The following is a 16,158-nucleotide window of genomic DNA, read 5'->3' on the forward strand; positions in this document are numbered from 1 at the left end:
ACTTCTGAGGAGCTATGCCTTGTCTGTGCACACACACACACACACACACACACACACACACACACACCTTTTCATTCTAATTTTTTTTGTTAGTCTTAAGGCTTGAACTTGGGGCCCAGGCACTGTTTTTGACCTGTGTTTTTTTTTTCTTTTTGTTCAAGGCTGGCACTCTGCCGCTTGAGCCACAGCTCCATTCCCACTTTTTGGTGGTTCATTGGACTTTCTTGCCCCAGGCTGGCTTTGAACCAGGATCCTCAGAGCTCAGCCTCCTGTGTAGCGAGGATGACAGGCGTGAGCCACTGGCACCCAGCTTGGGTACCCTACCCCTGTCTCAACCTCCTATGACCCAGAAGACGGCGTGCAGGGCTTGTCTGTGGCTTGGGGGAGAATCTGGGGTGAACCCCCAGTTCAGCCCCAAAGAGAGTGCCTAGAATGTTCCTCTGATTTAGATCTTGAATCCTTTTTTGTTATTGTTGTTGTTGTTCACGGGGCTTGAACTCAGGGCTCAGGAGCGGTCCCTGAGCTCTTTTGCTCTGCCACGTTGGGCCACAGCGCCACTTCTGGTTTTCCCAAGTGGTGAGTTGGAGATAAGGGTCTCATGGACTTTCCTGTGTGGGGCTGGTTTTGAACCACGGTCCTCCAGATCTCAGCTTCCTGAGTAGCTGCGATGACCGGCGGGAGCCACCCACACCTGGCTAGGCCTCAAATCTTTACCTGTGGACTCCTAAGATCTGAGGCTAGGTAGGCTGAAGCAAAGTGTGTGTGTGCGGGGCGAGGGGGGAGGAAGGGGGTGCAGAGCTTCTCATTGAGGTCCGGGGTGGGGGGGGGGGAATCATTTATCAGGGATTCATCCTGGGGAGAAACTGGTCAGCACCTTGGATAGCATCCAGTGCCCTCCCCAGTTACACCCCCCCTGCCCAGCCTGGCCCAGGCTCCTTGAATGCTCGCCTAGCATGCAGGAAGCCCTGGGTTCGATTCCTCAGTACCATACACACACAGCAAAAGCCAGAAGTGGCGCTGTGGCTCGAGTGGGAGAGGGCTCGCCTGGAGCTGCAGGACTGGCAGAAAGAGAATAGAAAAGTGAGGAATACTCGGTACCGGTGGCTCCCACCTGACATCCTAGCTAACCCAGGAGGCTGAGATCTGAGGATCACGGTTCAAAGCCAGCTGGGGCAGGAGAAAGTCTGTGAGAGTCTGATGTCCAATGAATTTCCAAAAAGCCGGAAGTGGCGGTGTGGCTCACGTGGTAGAGCACCAGCCTTGAGCAGGAAAAGCTCAGGGATAACGCCACAGGCCCTGAATTCGAGCACACACACACACACACACACACACACACACACACACACACACACACACACACACACACTGGGTGGGGAGAACACCAGTCCCCTGTGGGTAAGTATGGGCCCATCACTGCAGTGAGGGGCCGTGAGTTGCAGCCCCCTCAACCCAGCCTTCCCCTGCAGCCTGACCTAGGCGATGGGCGTCAAGACGGCGCTGCCCGCGGCCGAGCTGGGCCTCTACTCCCTGGTGCTGAGCGGGGCTCTGGCCTACGCTGGCCAGGGCCTCCTGGAGGCGTCGCAAGGTAACAGCCAGGCCCTGGGCCAGGGGATTTGGGGTGGCAGGAGCAAGGAGAACAGCAGGGGACAGGGAAGTACAGAGGTGCTGCTTTAGACATATGAACACACACACACACACACACACAGACCAGGACCCTAACACACACACAAGCTGAGTGCCAGGATCCCAGGCATCCTAGCTACTCAAGAGGCTGAGATCTGGAGGATCGCGGTTCAAAGCCAGCCTGGGCCGGAAAGCCCGAGGCTCTCATCTCCAATGAAACTACCAGAAAACCGGAAGTGGTGCTGTGGCTCAAATGAAAGAGCGCTAGCCTTGAGCAAGAGCTCAGGGACAGCGCCCAGGCCATGAGTTCAAGTCCCAGGACTGACAAAAGAAGAACAAAAATAAAACCATATAGAGACCAGGACACACACACACACACACACACACACACACACACACACACACACACACAGAGAAAGACCCAGATGCAGAATGAAACCCACCTCCCTTCAGCCTCAAACTGGGGTGCTGGGATCCGGGTAGACCTTGTCCCCTCTCCTGGGGCGAGGAGGCCCGTGGCACACACCCTGAACCTCACTCTGTTCTCAGACGGGGCTCACCGGAAGGCCTTCCGGGAGTCGGTGCGGCCAGGCTGGGAGTACATCGGCCGGAAGATGGTATGTGTCCCCCAGCACCATGCCACCTACTTGGGGGTCCATCACTAGCCCTGCCCCATCCCCTGCTCCACCCCTCAAGTCACTACTTGGGGCTCCAGCCTCATCCCCCAATAATAAGAAAAGAAAAGAATGGGCCTGGCATTGGCAGCTCATTCCTGTCATCCTAGTTACTCAGGAGACAGATCTGAGGATCCCAGTTCAAAGCCAGCTAGGAGATCCTTCTCTCTCTAAAAAAAACCACCTAAAAGCAGGAAGTTGGAGGTGTGGCTCCAGTAGTAGAGTGCCCATTGGGAATGAAAAAAAGCCAAGTGAGAGCATGAGGCCCTGAGTTCAAATCCAAGTTCCAGCACCAAGGAAAGAGGGAGGGAGGGAAGGAGGAAGGGAGGGAATGAGGGAGGGAGGGAGGGGCTGTCGGGGTCCGGGGGTTGTGGACAACCAGTCCTGAGTGCTCCCCTCCTTCCTTGTCTCTCTGCTGCTGCTCCCAGGACGTGGCCGACTTCGAGTGGGTAATGTGGTTCACGTCCTTCCGGAACGTCATCGTCTTCGCCCTGTCTGGCCACGTGCTGTTCGCCAAGCTCTGTAGCATGGCTGCTCCCCAGGTGAGCTGGCCAGACCTCCCCACTGCACGGCCCCCCCAGGACTGGACTGGGGGAGGGTCACCCTGGCCTCTGGCCCAGGCATTGACAGCCTCCCGCGCCGCCCCCCCCCAGCTCCGCTCCTGGATGTACGCAGCCTACGGGGTGCTGGCCGTGGGGGGGACCATGGGCCCGTGGTATCTGCTGCTGCTCCTGGGCCACTGCGTGGGGCTCTACGTGGTCTCTCTCCTGGGCCAGTCCTGGCTCTGCCTCGGCTTCGGCCTAGCCAGCCTGGCCTCCTTCAAGATGGATCCGCTCATCTCCTGGCAGGTATGGACTGGGGACCTGGTAGTACAAGGATGCAACCCTACATTATCTTTATTTATTTATTTTTTGCAGTCCTGGGACTTGAACTCAGGGCCTGGGCACTGCCCTGGCTTCTGTTTTTGCTCAAGGCTAGCACTCTACCTCTTGAGCCACAGCACCACTTCTAGCCTTTTGTGTTTATGTGGTGCTAAGGGGCTAGGTGAGCACTCTGCCACTGAGCCCCACTCCCAGCCCCAGAACCCCAAATTATTTAACTCTTTTATTTTGTCAGTCCTAGGGCTTGCACTCTGGACCTAGGCACTGACCCTGAGCTCTTTCACTCAAGGCTGGTGCTCTACTCCTTGAGCCACAGCGCCACTTCCGGTTTTCTGCTGGTTCATTGGAGATAAGAGTCTCATGGATTTTCCTGCTTGGGCTGGATTTGAACTGCGATCCTCGAGATCTCAGCCTCCTAAATATCTGGGATGACAGGTGTGAGCCACTGGCACCTGGCCCAAATTATTTGATTATTTCCAACAGTCCTCAAACACCCCCCTTGTCACTTTTCTTCAAGCCTTTGAGGAGGATGTCTAGTCTATAAGACAAGCCCACTTTAGCCAGCCACGGTTGGCTCACGCCTATCATCCTAGCTACTCAGGAGGCTGAGATCTAGAGGATCATAGTTCAAATCCAGCCCAGGCAGGAACATCCATGAGCCTCTTATCTCCAGTGAACCACCAGAAAACCAGACGTGGTGCTGTGGCTTTAAGTAGTAAAGCACCAGCAAAAATAGAGCTCAGGAACAGGGCCCAGGCCCTGGGTTCAAACCCCAGGACCACCACCACCACCACCAAAGAGCCCACCTACAGCAAAGTAGGAGGTGCGGGTGCGGCCTCACTCCCTAGGGGGAGCCACGAGGTCCCCTGCCAAGCTGGTGGCCTGGTCTGTCCCCCCTCCAGAGCGGGTTTGTCACGGGCACTTTTGATCTTCAAGACGTCCTGTTTCACGGGGGCAGTGGCTTCACCATTCTGCGCTGCACCAGCTTCGCGCTGGAGGCCTGTGCCCACCCCGATCGCCGCTACTCCTTCGCCGACCTCCTCAAATACAACTTCTACCTGCCTTTCTTCTTCTTCGGGCCCATCATGACCTTTGACCGCTTCCACGCCCAGGTGAGCGGGACCTGGCCCGTGGGGGGGGTCCCCCTCAGCTGCTTAGCACCGAGAGCGGGTGCTCTACCACTTGGGCCACACCGCCACATCCTAGCTTTTGGCTGGTTTCATTGGAGATGAGTCCCGCAGACGTTTCCTGCCCAGGCTGGTTTTGAACCACAATCCCCAGGATGACAGGTGTGAGCCGTGGGCGCCCAGCTCTTCCTCTCAGACGGGGGGGCTCCCCCGCCTAGATGGGCTGTGTGTCATCCCCGCCCTCTCCCAGGCATCCCCCCCTCCCCCAGGTGAGCCAGGTGGAGCCAGTGAGGGCTGAGGGCGAGCTGTGGCGGATCCGGGCCCAGGCGGGAATCAGCGTGGCGGCCATCATGGCTGTGGACATCTTCTTCCACTTCTTCTACATCCTCACCATCCCCAGCGACCTCAAGTTTGCCAAGCGCCTCCCGGACAGCGCCCTTGGTGGGTGCCCATGCAGGGGGTAGGACATCACCCGCACCTCCGAGTCACACAGCACCCAAAGGTCCAAGAGGGGAGGCCTTCCCTCCTTCCCTCCCTCCCTCCCTCCCTTCTTTCAGCGTGTGCTGTGGCTTGAACCCAGGGCCTGGGTGTTCTCCCTTATTTTTAACCACTCCGAGTCACACTTCCGATTTGTCTGCCCAGGCTGGCTTTGAACTGTCATCCTCAGATCTCAGCCTCTAGAGTAGCTAGGATGTCAGGCGTGAGCCCAGCAAGGATGGAGCTTGGAAATGCACAGGGCTTGGCATTGGCCTCGCCCGGGGAGGCAGCGCCGTGTCCCACACTGTCCCTCCTGCGTTACCAAGGCGGGTTTTAATGGGAGTCCGTGGGGCTGGGCAGAAGGGGCGTGGCCGTAGAGTGGGCCTGTCAGATGCAGGGGATTCTTATATGGAGGTGGGTGGGGCTGGGTAGGGGGCGTGGTCTTAGAGTGGGCATGTTGGATACAGAGCAGTTAATGGGGTGGGTGGGGCTGGATGGAAGGGGACATGGCCTTTGGGTGGGCGTGTCAGATGCAGGGAGTTCTTAATAGAGGTGGGTGGGGCTGGGGAAGGGGGCGTGGTCCTAGAGTGGGTGTGTTGGATGCAGGGATTCTTATATGGAGGTGGGTGGGGCTGTGGAGGGGGCGTGGTCTTAGAGTGGGCATGCCTAATACAGAGCAGTTCTTAATGGAGTGGGTGGGGCTGGATGGAAGGGGTGTGGCCTTTGCATGGGCGTGCCCGGTGCAGGAATACTTAATGGGGTGGGTGGGGCTAGAAGAGAGGAGGCGTGGCCTTTCAAGTGGGCATGACAGATGCCAAGGACTTCTTCCCACAGAGAGTGAGAAAAGGAGGGAATGGGTGGGAGGGAGGGAGGGAAGGAGGGAGGGAGGGAGAAGGCTCCTCCAGCACTGACGGGGCCCTGTCCGCAGCCGGCCTGGCCTATTCCAACCTGGTGTATGACTGGGTGAAGGCGGCCGTGCTCTTCGGGGTGGTCAACACCGTGGCTCGCCTGGACCACCTGGACCCACCCCAGCCGCCAAAGTGCATCACGGCCCTCTACGTCTTCGGGGAAACGTGAGTGTCCACGGGAGGGGGGCAGGTGGTGCCCTTGGGCCCCCCCTCCGCAGCTTCCCTTAACCTCCTCCCCTGTGCCCTAGCAGGGGTGCCTCCCGTGGGCTCACCCCCTTCTGCTTTCCCCCACAGGCATTTCGACAGGGGCATCAATGACTGGCTTTGCAAGTGAGTGGCTCAGGGCTGCGGGTGTGCGTGAGCAGGGAGGTGTGGAAATGATCCGTGTGTGTGTGTGCACGTGTGTGCATGAGCCCACATGTACACACTAGCCCTGGGGCTCGAACTCCAAACCAGGGCATTGCCCCTGAGCTCTTTTTTGCTCGAGGCTAGTGCTCAACCACTTGAGCCACATCTCCACTTCCGGTGGAGTTAACTGGAGATCCAAGTCTCACAGACTTGCCGGCTGGGGTTGGCTTTGAACCACGATCCTAAGCTCTCACTAGCTAGGATGACAGGCATGAGCCACGGGTGTCCAGGAGAGAGAGAGAGACAGAGACAGAGACAGAGACAGAGACAGAGAGAGACAGAGAGAGAGTATTCATTTGGGAAATCTTTGTAAAGATTCAAGGATGATTGGTGTGTGTGTGTGTGTGTGTGTGTGTGTGTGTGTGTGTGTGTACTGGGGCTTGGAGGAGAGAAAGTCCGGGTGTCAACAAACACAGCTGCCGAAGCTATGAGGTGTCCTGCAGGTTGCAAGTCACAGAGCGGTGACATACCTACCCTTCCCCCTCCCCCCCCCCCCCGTCTCCCTGGCCCCTTTCCCCCATCTGTCCCCCGCAGATATGTGTATGACCACCTTGGAGGGGACCACAGCTCAGTGATCCCAGAGCTGGTGGCCTCTGTGGCCACCTTCGCTGTGACCACCCTGTGGCTTGGGCCATGTGACATCGTCTATCTCTGGTCCTTCCTTAACTGCTTCGGTCTCAACTTTGAACTCTGGGTGCAGAAGCTGGCGGAGTATGGGCCTCTGGCACGCATGGAGGTAAGCAGGGATTGCTCTGGGGGAGGGGGGGCTGGGATGAGCTGGAGGACGGATGGGGGGGTGTCACAGGAAGAGGTGACACCGTTACTTTCTGGAATTATCCAGCTGTGGTCCCTGGGTGCTGGTGCCTCATGCCTGTCATTCTAGCTACTTGAGGAGTGATCTGAGGATCAGGGTTCGAAGCCTGCCAGTGCAGAGAAGTCCCCATGAAACTCTTATCTCCAGTGAACCACCAGAAAACCAGAAGTAGAACTGTGACCCAAAGTGATAGAGCGTTAGCCTTGAGCAAAAAGGAGGTTTGGGGGACTAGGAAGGTGGCTCAGTGGTAGAGTGTTTGCCTTGCATGCATGAAGCCCTGGGTTCAATTCCTCACTACCACACACACAGAAAAAGCCAGAAGTGGCGCTGTGGCTCAAGTGGTAGAGTGCTAGCCTTGAGCAAAAAGAAGCCAGGGACAGGGCCCAGGCCCTGAGTTCAAGTCCAACAACTGACAGAAGGAAGGAAAGAAGGAAGGAGGGAAGGAAGGAAGGAGGGAAGGAAGGAAGGAAGGAAGGAAGGAAGGAAGGAAGGAAGGAAGAAAGGAAGGAAGGAAGGAAAGAAAGAAAGAAAGAAAGAAATCTGGCCCCTTTCTGCTTCCACAGATCAAGCTCAACACACCCAGGCCTGGCTACATTGGTCAAGTCTTTAACCTCTCCCTGGGCCTCAGTTTCCCCATTTAGCCACAAGGACCTGAGTGGGTCTCTAGGTCCAGGCCACTGGCTCATCACACGTTCCCCCTCTCTCTTTTGGGCAACCATCTTTTCCTGGACCAAGTAGGCCTGTCTGTCGGAGCAGATGTCCCGCAGGGTTCGAGGCCTTTGTGGAGCTGTAAACTTCTGGGCTATCATCATGTACAACCTCGTGAGCCTGAACAGCCTCGAGTTCACAGAGCTGGTGGCCCAGCGCCTGCTACTTACAGGTAACAGAGAGTTGTGTGTCCATTCATCTCAAGGGGTAGGAGAGATCTTTTGTTTTCTTTTTTCTTTTCTTGTCGGTCTTGAACTCAGAACCTGGGGCACTTTCCCTGAGCTGGTTTTGTTTTTGTGTTTTTTTTAATCAAGACTAGCCCTCTACCACTTTGAGCCACAGCACCACTTCTGATGCTTCTGCTGGCTCACTGGAAGAGAGAACCATTTCATGGGCACTTTCCTGCCCAGGCTGGCTTCGAACCCTGATCCTCAGCTCTCAGCTTCCTGAGTAGCTAGGATGACAGGTGTGAGCCACCAGCATGCAGTAGGAAGGGCTTTTCTGGGCAGGTGGGTGAGTGAGAGGCCCAGCGATGGGAAGCAATGAATCCCTAGGTATGAAGAGCTCAGGACCCCCATGGCTCCTTTCCCAACAGGGTTTCCTCAGACCACGCTGGCCATCTTGTTTGTTACCTACTGTGGCGTCCAGCTGGTGAAGGAGCGAGAGCGAACCCTGGCCCTAGATGAGGAGCAGAGGCAGGACAAGGAGAAGGAGGAGTAGATGGCATGGAGGGCAGCGTGCTGATTGGCTCTGCTCAGCTATTTCTGGGCGCTAGGCCCAGACTATGCCCCATGACGCCTGAATGATAGAATAAAAAAAGACTTTTCTACCACAGCCGGGTTGTTCCCTGATCTCTCCCCACAAGGCCTCAAAGATAGAGTCTCCCCGCCCCCCTGCCCCAACAGGCACATACAGGAGATAGCACACCAAGGGTGATCACCCACTTTATAACCTAATGGTGGGACGCTAAAGGCCTGAGTCTTCAGGAATGGCCGGAGCACTGGATTCCAGAACTTGAGTTTGTGATTGGTTTGTATTTATTTGTGTAATTTATTTTTGTTTGTGCCAGTGGTCCTGGGACTTGAACTCAGGACCTGAGCACTGTCCCTGGCTTCTTTTGCTCAAGGCTAGCACTCTACCACTTGAGCCACAGCGCCACTTCTGGCTTTTTCTGTGTCTGTGGTGCTGAGGAATCGAACCCAGGGCTTCATGCCATGCTAGGCGAGCGCTCTACCACTGAGCCACCTTCCCAGCCATTATTTTTGTTGTTGTTTTATGTTTTTGTCTCCGCCTGAAAGGCCAGGACTGGGCAGCCGTTGTCCTCTCCTTGGTTGAATCAGCCCTCAGGCTATACCATAGCACCCCGGGGAGTTCCTTGGAGCACCCAGGAGGTCAGGCCTGGCGGGGTCATGTAGGGTGGACAGGGTGGTCCGTTCGATCCCTGGTCACATCTTGGTCAGGCGTAGGACATTGAGCCTCACAGGCAGGCAGGTGGCGCCAGCCGCATAGGCCATCTCCCGAAGCACACCCTCCCACTTCTTCTCTTCCTCGTTATACCTGGGTGGTGGGGGGGGTGAGGATGAGGAATGGGGTCCACTTGGAAGACTGAACCCTGGGGACTGGGCCAGCCTGCCTTCTACTTTACCCCATCTCAGTCTTGTGGGTAGACTTACTCTTTCGTGTGTGTGTGTGTGTGTGTGTGTGTGTGTGTGTGTGTGTGTGCGCGCTGATCCTAGACTTGAACTCAAGGCCTGGGCACTGTTCCTGGCTTCTTTTTGCTCAAGGCTAGCGCTCTACCTCTTGAGACACAGAGCCACTTCTGGCTTTTTCTGTGTATGTGGTGCTGAGGAATCGAACCCAGGGCTTCATGCATGCTAGGGAAGCGCTCTACCACTAAGCCACACTCCTAGCCCCCTTTATTCCCTCCTCTTCCTCCTCCTCCTCCTTGTTGGAGGTCCACTTCTGGCTTTTTGGGGTGGTTTCTTTAGATATAAGAGTCTCATGGATTTTCTTGTCCAGGCTGGCTTTGAACTGCGATCCTCTAGATCTCAGCCTGCTGAATAGCTAGGATGACAGACATGAGCCACCAATACCCAGCTGGACAGATCTACTCTTAGAAAATTCCCATGCGATCAGAAAGGGGTCCTCCCAGAGCCGCTCTCCCCCCCCCCCCCCGCCCCACGAAGCCCTCCCACATTCTGGGAAGAGCTTCAAAGCCAGCCTGAACCAGGAAAGTCTGTGAGACTGTCATAAACCACCAGAAAACCGGAAGTGGCGCTGTGGCGGTAAGTGCTGGCCTGAGACAGCGCCCAGACCATGCGTTCAAGTCCCAGGACCGACAAACCCAGATGACTGAAACTTGTCCTCCCCTCCACTCCTGCCCCACTCCCCACTCCCCAAGAACCAGCGTGGGCTCACCTCCAGATGTCGTTGAGCTCCGTGGGGACCAGCTCTCCAGACTCAGTCTCCAGAGTGGCGAAGCCGCCGATGGCGTACAAGGTCCCCACCAGGCTCACCAGGCTGAGCGAGCTGCGCTCCTGGGGGAAAGCCTCAAAGGGGGACCACCTGATGGGGGGAAGAGGAGGTGCATGGCTAGGGCCGCCTTCAGTGAGCTCAGTGATTGTGTCTGATAGCCCAGCACCCACAAACTCACTTGCACCCTTTTGACCACTTCCTTTTTTTTTTTTTTTTGGCCAGTCCTGGGCCTTGAACTCAGGGCCTGAGCACTGTCCCTGGCTTCTTCCCGCTCAAGGCTAGCACTCTGCCACTTGAGCCACAGCGCCGCTTCTGGCCGTTTTCTGTATATGTGGTGCTGGGGAATCGAACCTAGGGCCTCATGTATCCGAGGCAGGCACTCTTGCCACTAGGCTATATCCCCAGCCCTGACCACTTCCTTTTGCTGATTTTAGTTATTGCCAGTTGTGGGGCTTGAACTCAGGGCCTGGGCACTGTCCCTGGCTTCTTTCTGCTCAAGGCTAGCACTCTACCACTTGAGCCACAGCACCACTTCTGGCTTTTTCTGTGTATGTGGTGCTGAGGACTCGAACCCAGGGCTTCAGGCATGCTAGGCGAGCACTCTACCAGTAAGCCACATCCTCAGGCCCCTGGTTATTGTTGCTTTAACCCTCTCAAGTGCTGCCTGGAGCCTCTTGAGTATCTTAACCTTGTTTTGCTCCCCTTTTTCTGTAAGCCTTCACTTCCTTTCTCATATTCTTTTTTTCTTTTAGTTATCTGTGTGTGTGTGTGTGTGTGTGTGTGTGTGTGTGTGTGTGTGTGTGTGTGTGCCACTACTGGGGCTTGAACTCAAGGTCTAAACGCTGCTGTCCATCTCTTAGCTTTTCCACCTACAGGCTGGTGCTCTACCACTTGAAACACAGCTCCACTTCCACTTTTTGCTGGTTGATTGGACGAAGGAGACTCACAGATTTGCCTACCTTGGAGGGGCCATGGGCACCACTCCAACAGTTCTTAGAAATGCAGACTTTCACCTTGACATTAAGAAGCTGCATTCTAGGGCCTGGGAAGGTGGCTTAGTGGTCGAGCACTCGCCTAGCATGCACGAAGCCCTGGGTTCGATTCCTCAGCACCACACACACACAGAGAGCTGCAAGTGGCGCTGTGACTCAAGTGGCAGAGTGCTAGCTTTGAGCAAAAAGAAGCTCAGGGACAGCGTTCAGGCCTGAGTTCAAGTCCCAGGACCCCAACACTCACGCAGAAAAGTTTTACCCTCTTTTTGGAAATCCTTCTGGTCCATTCTCATTGCTCATTAGAAGATAGACTCTTTCTGTCCCCAAGTTCAAAGTCAACCACAGAGTCCCACCATGAATACTATCACACTTGACCAAGGGTAGACACAAGGGGCCTAAAGCCACATAGCTGTAGAGCAGATGGGGGGGGGGAGCTACCCACTTGTCATCTGCAATGCTGTACACCTCAGCCGAGCTGGTCAGTCCTGTGTCCGTGACCCCAGCAGCCACGAAAATGCGGCCATCGTGGACAGTGGGCCCCAAAGAGTGAGCGGGGCGTCTGCATGGGGGCCAGCTCCCTCCACTCGAACTTCTTGGGGTCATAGACGCACATCTTGTTCAGACATTTCCTGGGGTGCAGGCAAAGGGGAGAGGACATGGATGGAGGCGCGGGGCAGAGCAGATCCCATCCTGACCCCCATCCTGGCCTGCCACCTCCCAGCCTCCCCACCCCCCACCGCCTGGGGAGGAGGAGATGGGAGGGGCCTCACCTGTCGCTGCCCTTGCCTCCCAGGACATAGACGAGGTCCAGGTGGGAGAGCACGGCGTGGCCGTACACTGGGTAGGGCAGCGGGTCGGATTCACCCCATTTGAAGGACCTGAATGGGGGGGGGAGGGGAGGGGAAGCGGAGAGGAGGGAGTGTGGGGGGGGACTGGCTTAAGGGTATGCCCAGTCCAGGCCTCTGATGGTCACCTTCCACCCAGCTCCGACTCGGGGTGCACTGGGTATATCCAAAACCCAGCTCTGAGCCCCTCACAGCCCCGCCTGACAGGTGCGAGCCAGGCCCCGCCCCTCTTCAGGCCCCGCCCACTACCGGGCCACGCCCCTGTGAATCTAGGCCGTCAGGCTCTGCGCCCAGGCCCCGCCCCTTGTCAGACCCCGCCCTTGGGAAGCCACGCCCTGTCATGCCATGCCCCTCTCCAGCTCTGCACCCAGGCCAGGCCCCGCCCCTCACCGTCTGGCCACGCCCCTTATCAGATGCCTCTCCCAGGCCAGGTCCAACCAGGTACCAGACTTCTCCCCCACCACTGACACCTTACCCAGGCTCAGTCCCGCCCCCACGCATGACCCCACCCCCAAGCAGGCCTCACCCTTAGCAGTGATATATCACCCCATTCCAGTCCCTGTCCCCCCAAATCGGGCCCCACCCCAAGGCACACTCCATCCCATTCCAACCCACGCTCCCCAAACCTACGCGAGGTTCCCGCCCCCAGACCGGCCCCGCCCCGCGGCAGCCCCGCCCCTCGCCGGCCAGCGCCCAATCCGGCGCCGCCCCACGCGGGCCCCGCCCACACTCACAGCCGGTCGTAGCACATGACGGAGTCCAGGCTGCCCTCGCCGTCCTTGAGCTCGCGGCCGCCCACCACGTAGATGGAGTTCAGCGCCTCCCCCAGGCCGAAGAGGCAGCGCGGCGAGGGCAGCGGCGGCATCCCCAGCCACTCCGAGTCCAGGTGGTCAAACTGCAGGTCGGGCGCCCCCGTCAGCCGGCCGTCACCCCCAGTCTCGGTGGCACCCCCAGGCGGGCCCACCCATCCCAGCACCGGGGGAACCGAGGGCACCCTCAGAGGGTGCTGGGGCCATCCCCCGGGCCGGTGCTGTCCACCCCACTGCCGTCCCCCCACCCACACCCACACCCACACACCAAGAAGCCGGAAGCGGCGCTGTGGCTCAAGTGGCAGAGTGCTAAGCCTTGAAGTTCAGGGACAGCGAGCGCCCAGGCCCCGAGTTCAAACCTCCGGACTGGCAAAAATAAACCAAATATCTAGTCTCCCCTGTTTACCTGGTTCTACGTGTGTGTGTTGGGCGGGGGGTGGTAGGGGGAGAAGGGTGAATCCCAGGGCCATCCCAGCTACTCAGGAGGCTGAGATCTGGGGGATCCTGGTTCAAAGCCAGCCTGGCAGGAAAGTCCCTGAGACCCTGATCTCCAATGAAACCACCAGGAAAACGGAAGTGGGGTTCAAAGTGGTAGCGCATGCGCGCACCTGCACGCCCCACAGGGCCCGCACATCCCACACTCTAGATCCTTCCCAGCCTCAGTTTCCTCACTGACCCCGTCCTCTCCCCCAGTCCTCCCCCCAGCTCCCCCCCCCCAGGACCTGCAGGAAGTAGGCGCTCATGGGGTCCTCCCCGCCGTCCTCGTCGTAGAACAGGCCCCCGGCCACGAACACCTGGTTCTCCTTGGTGACCAGGCTGGCGTGGTTCCGGGGGATCCGGGCCGACAGGGCGGCGCAGTAGCACTCGTTGGCGGCGGGGTCGTAGGCCATGGCGCCCCGCTCGCTCACCAGGAGGATCAGGTCCTGCAGGAACATGCCGAAGCGCAGCGTGTCGTTCAGGATCCCGGGCAGGACGCGGCCATCTTCCTCTTCTTCCTCCTCCTCCTCCTCCTCTTCCTCCCCCCCTGCCTCAGTTTCCCCAGCCGTCTTCTTCTTCTTCTTCTTGCGTCGCAGCGTGGTGAGCCGCCCCTCGTGGGCGTCCTTCACCATCTGGATCTTGCGGAGCAGCTCGGGCTGGGCCTTGACGAGCGGGTGGCGCTCCACGCGGCTCTCCAGGAACGCGCGGGGCAGCAGGCGGCAGCGCACGCTGTCGAAGACGGTGGGCAGCGCGGCCTGGTGCGCGGCCCGCCGCTCGGGGTCGCCGCCGCCTTCGGCCCAGCGCATCACCGCCTCGAACACCACCTCCTCCTTCTCCACATCCAGGCCGTCGCTGGAGATGATGGCGATGAGCTCGTCGGGCGTCAGAGCGGCGAAGTCGGCGTCGCGGGCCACGAGCGGGAAGCGCGCGCACGCCAGGTCGCGCGCGGCCACGGCCAGGCGCGCGCAGTCGAGCAGCAGGCCCAGGCGGAAGACGGCCAGGCAGTTTGGCCAGGCCCAGGCGCCGGTGCAGGAAGGACACGCACAGGGTGAAGAGCGACGGGATCTGCCAGCGGTGCGCCGCCGAGAACAGCTCCTGCACGCTCGCCTCGTCCAGGGCCACCTCCGACGTGTACAGGTAGCGCAGCACCTGCGCCGCCACATCCGGGGACACGGCGTCGTCGTCGAGACGCAGCCGCTCGCCCGCGCCGCCCTCGGGCGTCGTCGACGTCGCCGCCGCCGCCGACGCCGCCGCCTCCAGCAGCCGCGCCCGGAAGTAAGGGCTGCAGGCCGCCAGCACCAGGCGGTGGCACGGGAACTCGCGCTCCCCCACCTCAGCACGCAGTCCACGAACTTGCCGCGGTCCAGCAGGTCCTTCAGGCCGTCCTGCAGCAGCGTCTGCTGGTACAGACGCTGCTCCTCCGCCTGCTCCAAGCCCCACCGTCATGATGGGCGCCCCCCCCAAAGCCCGATCACCCCTCTCTCCTCCTCTCTCTCTCTCTCTCTCTCTGCCTTCCCGAGGAGGCTGGCTGAGCAGCTGCTGGGAGGAGGGCTATATATAGAGCGAGCGGTAAGGCGATCTGGCTTGTGTGGGACACATGGTGGGGGTGGGGGTGTGGGGGGACAACTGGCCAAGGAGCATTCCTTCCCCCTCCCCCAGGGCCTTGACTCAGCTCCGAGGGTGATGAAGTCCTGGGGCTTGGACTCAGGCACTGAGGAATCGAACCCGGGTCTTCCTGCATGCTAGGGGAGCGCTCTACTGCTAAGCCACCTTCCCAGCCCATGAACCACAGCGCCACTTCTGGCTTTTTCTGTGTGTGTGTGGTGCTGAGGAATCGAACCCAGGGCTTCACGCATGCTCAGATTCCTCTGGCCTCTCCTGAACAAGTGGTTTCACAGTCACCGCTTCCTGAGCGTCTGAGGAAGCTACATTGCTTCACCATTTAACGTGGGAATGCTGGGCTGGGGAGGTGGCTTAGCGGTAGAGCGCTCGCCTAGCATGCAGGAAGACCCGGGTTCGAGTCCTCAGCACCACATACACATACATAGGAAAAGCCGGAAGTGGTGCTGAGGTTCAAGTGGTAGAGTGCTAGCCTTGAGCCAAAGGAAGCTCAGGAACTGAGTTCAAGCCCAGGACTGGCACTAAGAAGAAAAAGAAATAAAGCAACAGTGTAAGAGCTTCCTATGCCAGGCTGTCTTCGCTCGCTGCCTGCCTGTTCTTGGGGTGACATCCACGTAAGGGGGCCAGGTGCCCAGGGTGCACGCCCCGCAGTGCCAAAGGCTACAGCTGTCGGGGTAAATTAGCTGGTGTGACACAGGCTGAGCTATTGTGGGGTTCCCTGAGTCATTTGTCTGTCTATAGCCATGGGAACAGGAGAGGTCTCAGGGCTGGCCCCTCCTTCTGTGGTCCCCGTAATGGCACACCAGAAAGTTCTAGAAGAACCTTGTTGAAAACACACTTGTGCCTGTCATCCCTGCTACTCAGCCTGGGCAGGAAAGAGAGACACTTATCTCCCAAGAACCACCAGAAAACCGGAAGTGGTGCTGTGGCTCAAGTGGTAGAGCCCTGAGCAAAAGGGACAGTGCCCAGGCCCCCTGAGTTCAAGTCCCAGGACACACACACAAGTAATGCTAATGCTTGTCCTTGTTTTCCAAAGGAAGGACTGACCAAATTTTGATATTTTATACCATGACTCAATGAGGTATTGTTGGATCATCGTGGTTCTCATAGTGAGTCAACCTCTCAAGCATCCTGCTAGATCATTTATGTGTGGCTTGTCCATCCATCCATCCATCCATTCCTCCATCCATTCATTCTTCAGAAACTATGTTGTGCTGCAGTTAAATGCTCATCACTCAGCACTGACCTCTAGGAGTTCCTGTCTTTACATAGCTTTCCTTTGTTTGGGGGTGTGTGGGTCTTATTTTTGTTCCTGTCCTT

The 16,158-nt window shown here is 58.1% G+C and overlaps 2 protein-coding genes across 2 annotated transcripts; one reads left to right on the forward strand and one right to left on the reverse strand.

The window, feature by feature from the left end:
* The first annotated feature begins 1,466 nt into the window (after window positions 1-1,466).
* Hhatl (hedgehog acyltransferase like) lies at window positions 1,467-8,446 on the forward strand. Its single transcript, XM_048334718.1, has 11 exons — window positions 1,467-1,585; window positions 2,173-2,240; window positions 2,726-2,839; window positions 2,951-3,145; window positions 4,081-4,290; window positions 4,575-4,746; window positions 5,711-5,855; window positions 5,985-6,020; window positions 6,633-6,834; window positions 7,651-7,792; window positions 8,216-8,446. The coding sequence occupies exons 1-11, from the start codon at window positions 1,480-1,482 to the stop codon at window positions 8,338-8,340; spliced, it is 1,515 nt and encodes a 504-aa protein (XP_048190675.1). The 5' UTR covers window positions 1,467-1,479; the 3' UTR covers window positions 8,341-8,446.
* Window positions 8,447-8,854: 408 nt separating this feature from the next.
* Klhl40 (kelch like family member 40) lies at window positions 8,855-14,651 on the reverse strand (the record flags this gene model as incomplete). Its single annotated transcript, XM_048334490.1, is given in 9 exon segments — window positions 8,855-9,177; window positions 10,039-10,185; window positions 11,530-11,621; window positions 11,623-11,716; window positions 11,858-11,965; window positions 12,667-12,827; window positions 13,464-14,225; window positions 14,227-14,549; window positions 14,552-14,651. Coding segments are annotated over 9 exon segments (1,899 nt in total), but the record flags the coding sequence as incomplete, so codon positions are not given.
* Between the last annotated feature and the right edge of the window lie 1,507 nt (window positions 14,652-16,158).

The sequence above is a fragment of the Perognathus longimembris genome, chromosome 26 (genome assembly GCF_023159225.1).
Source record: "Perognathus longimembris pacificus isolate PPM17 chromosome 26, ASM2315922v1, whole genome shotgun sequence".
Lineage (NCBI taxonomy): Eukaryota > Metazoa > Chordata > Mammalia > Rodentia > Heteromyidae > Perognathus > Perognathus longimembris.

Bases quoted from the DNA above. Each gene is read 5' to 3' on its own strand.
- Hhatl (XM_048334718.1), top strand. From the start codon at position 1,480: ATGGGCGTCAAGACGGCGCTGCCCGCGGCCGAGCTGGGCCTCTACTCC. The intron at 4,291-4,574 runs GTGAGCGGGACC...CCCCTCCCCCAG, and splicing joins TTGACCGCTTCCACGCCCAG to GTGAGCCAGGTGGAGCCAGT. The intron at 6,021-6,632 runs GTGAGTGGCTCA...TGTCCCCCGCAG, and splicing joins ATCAATGACTGGCTTTGCAA to ATATGTGTATGACCACCTTG.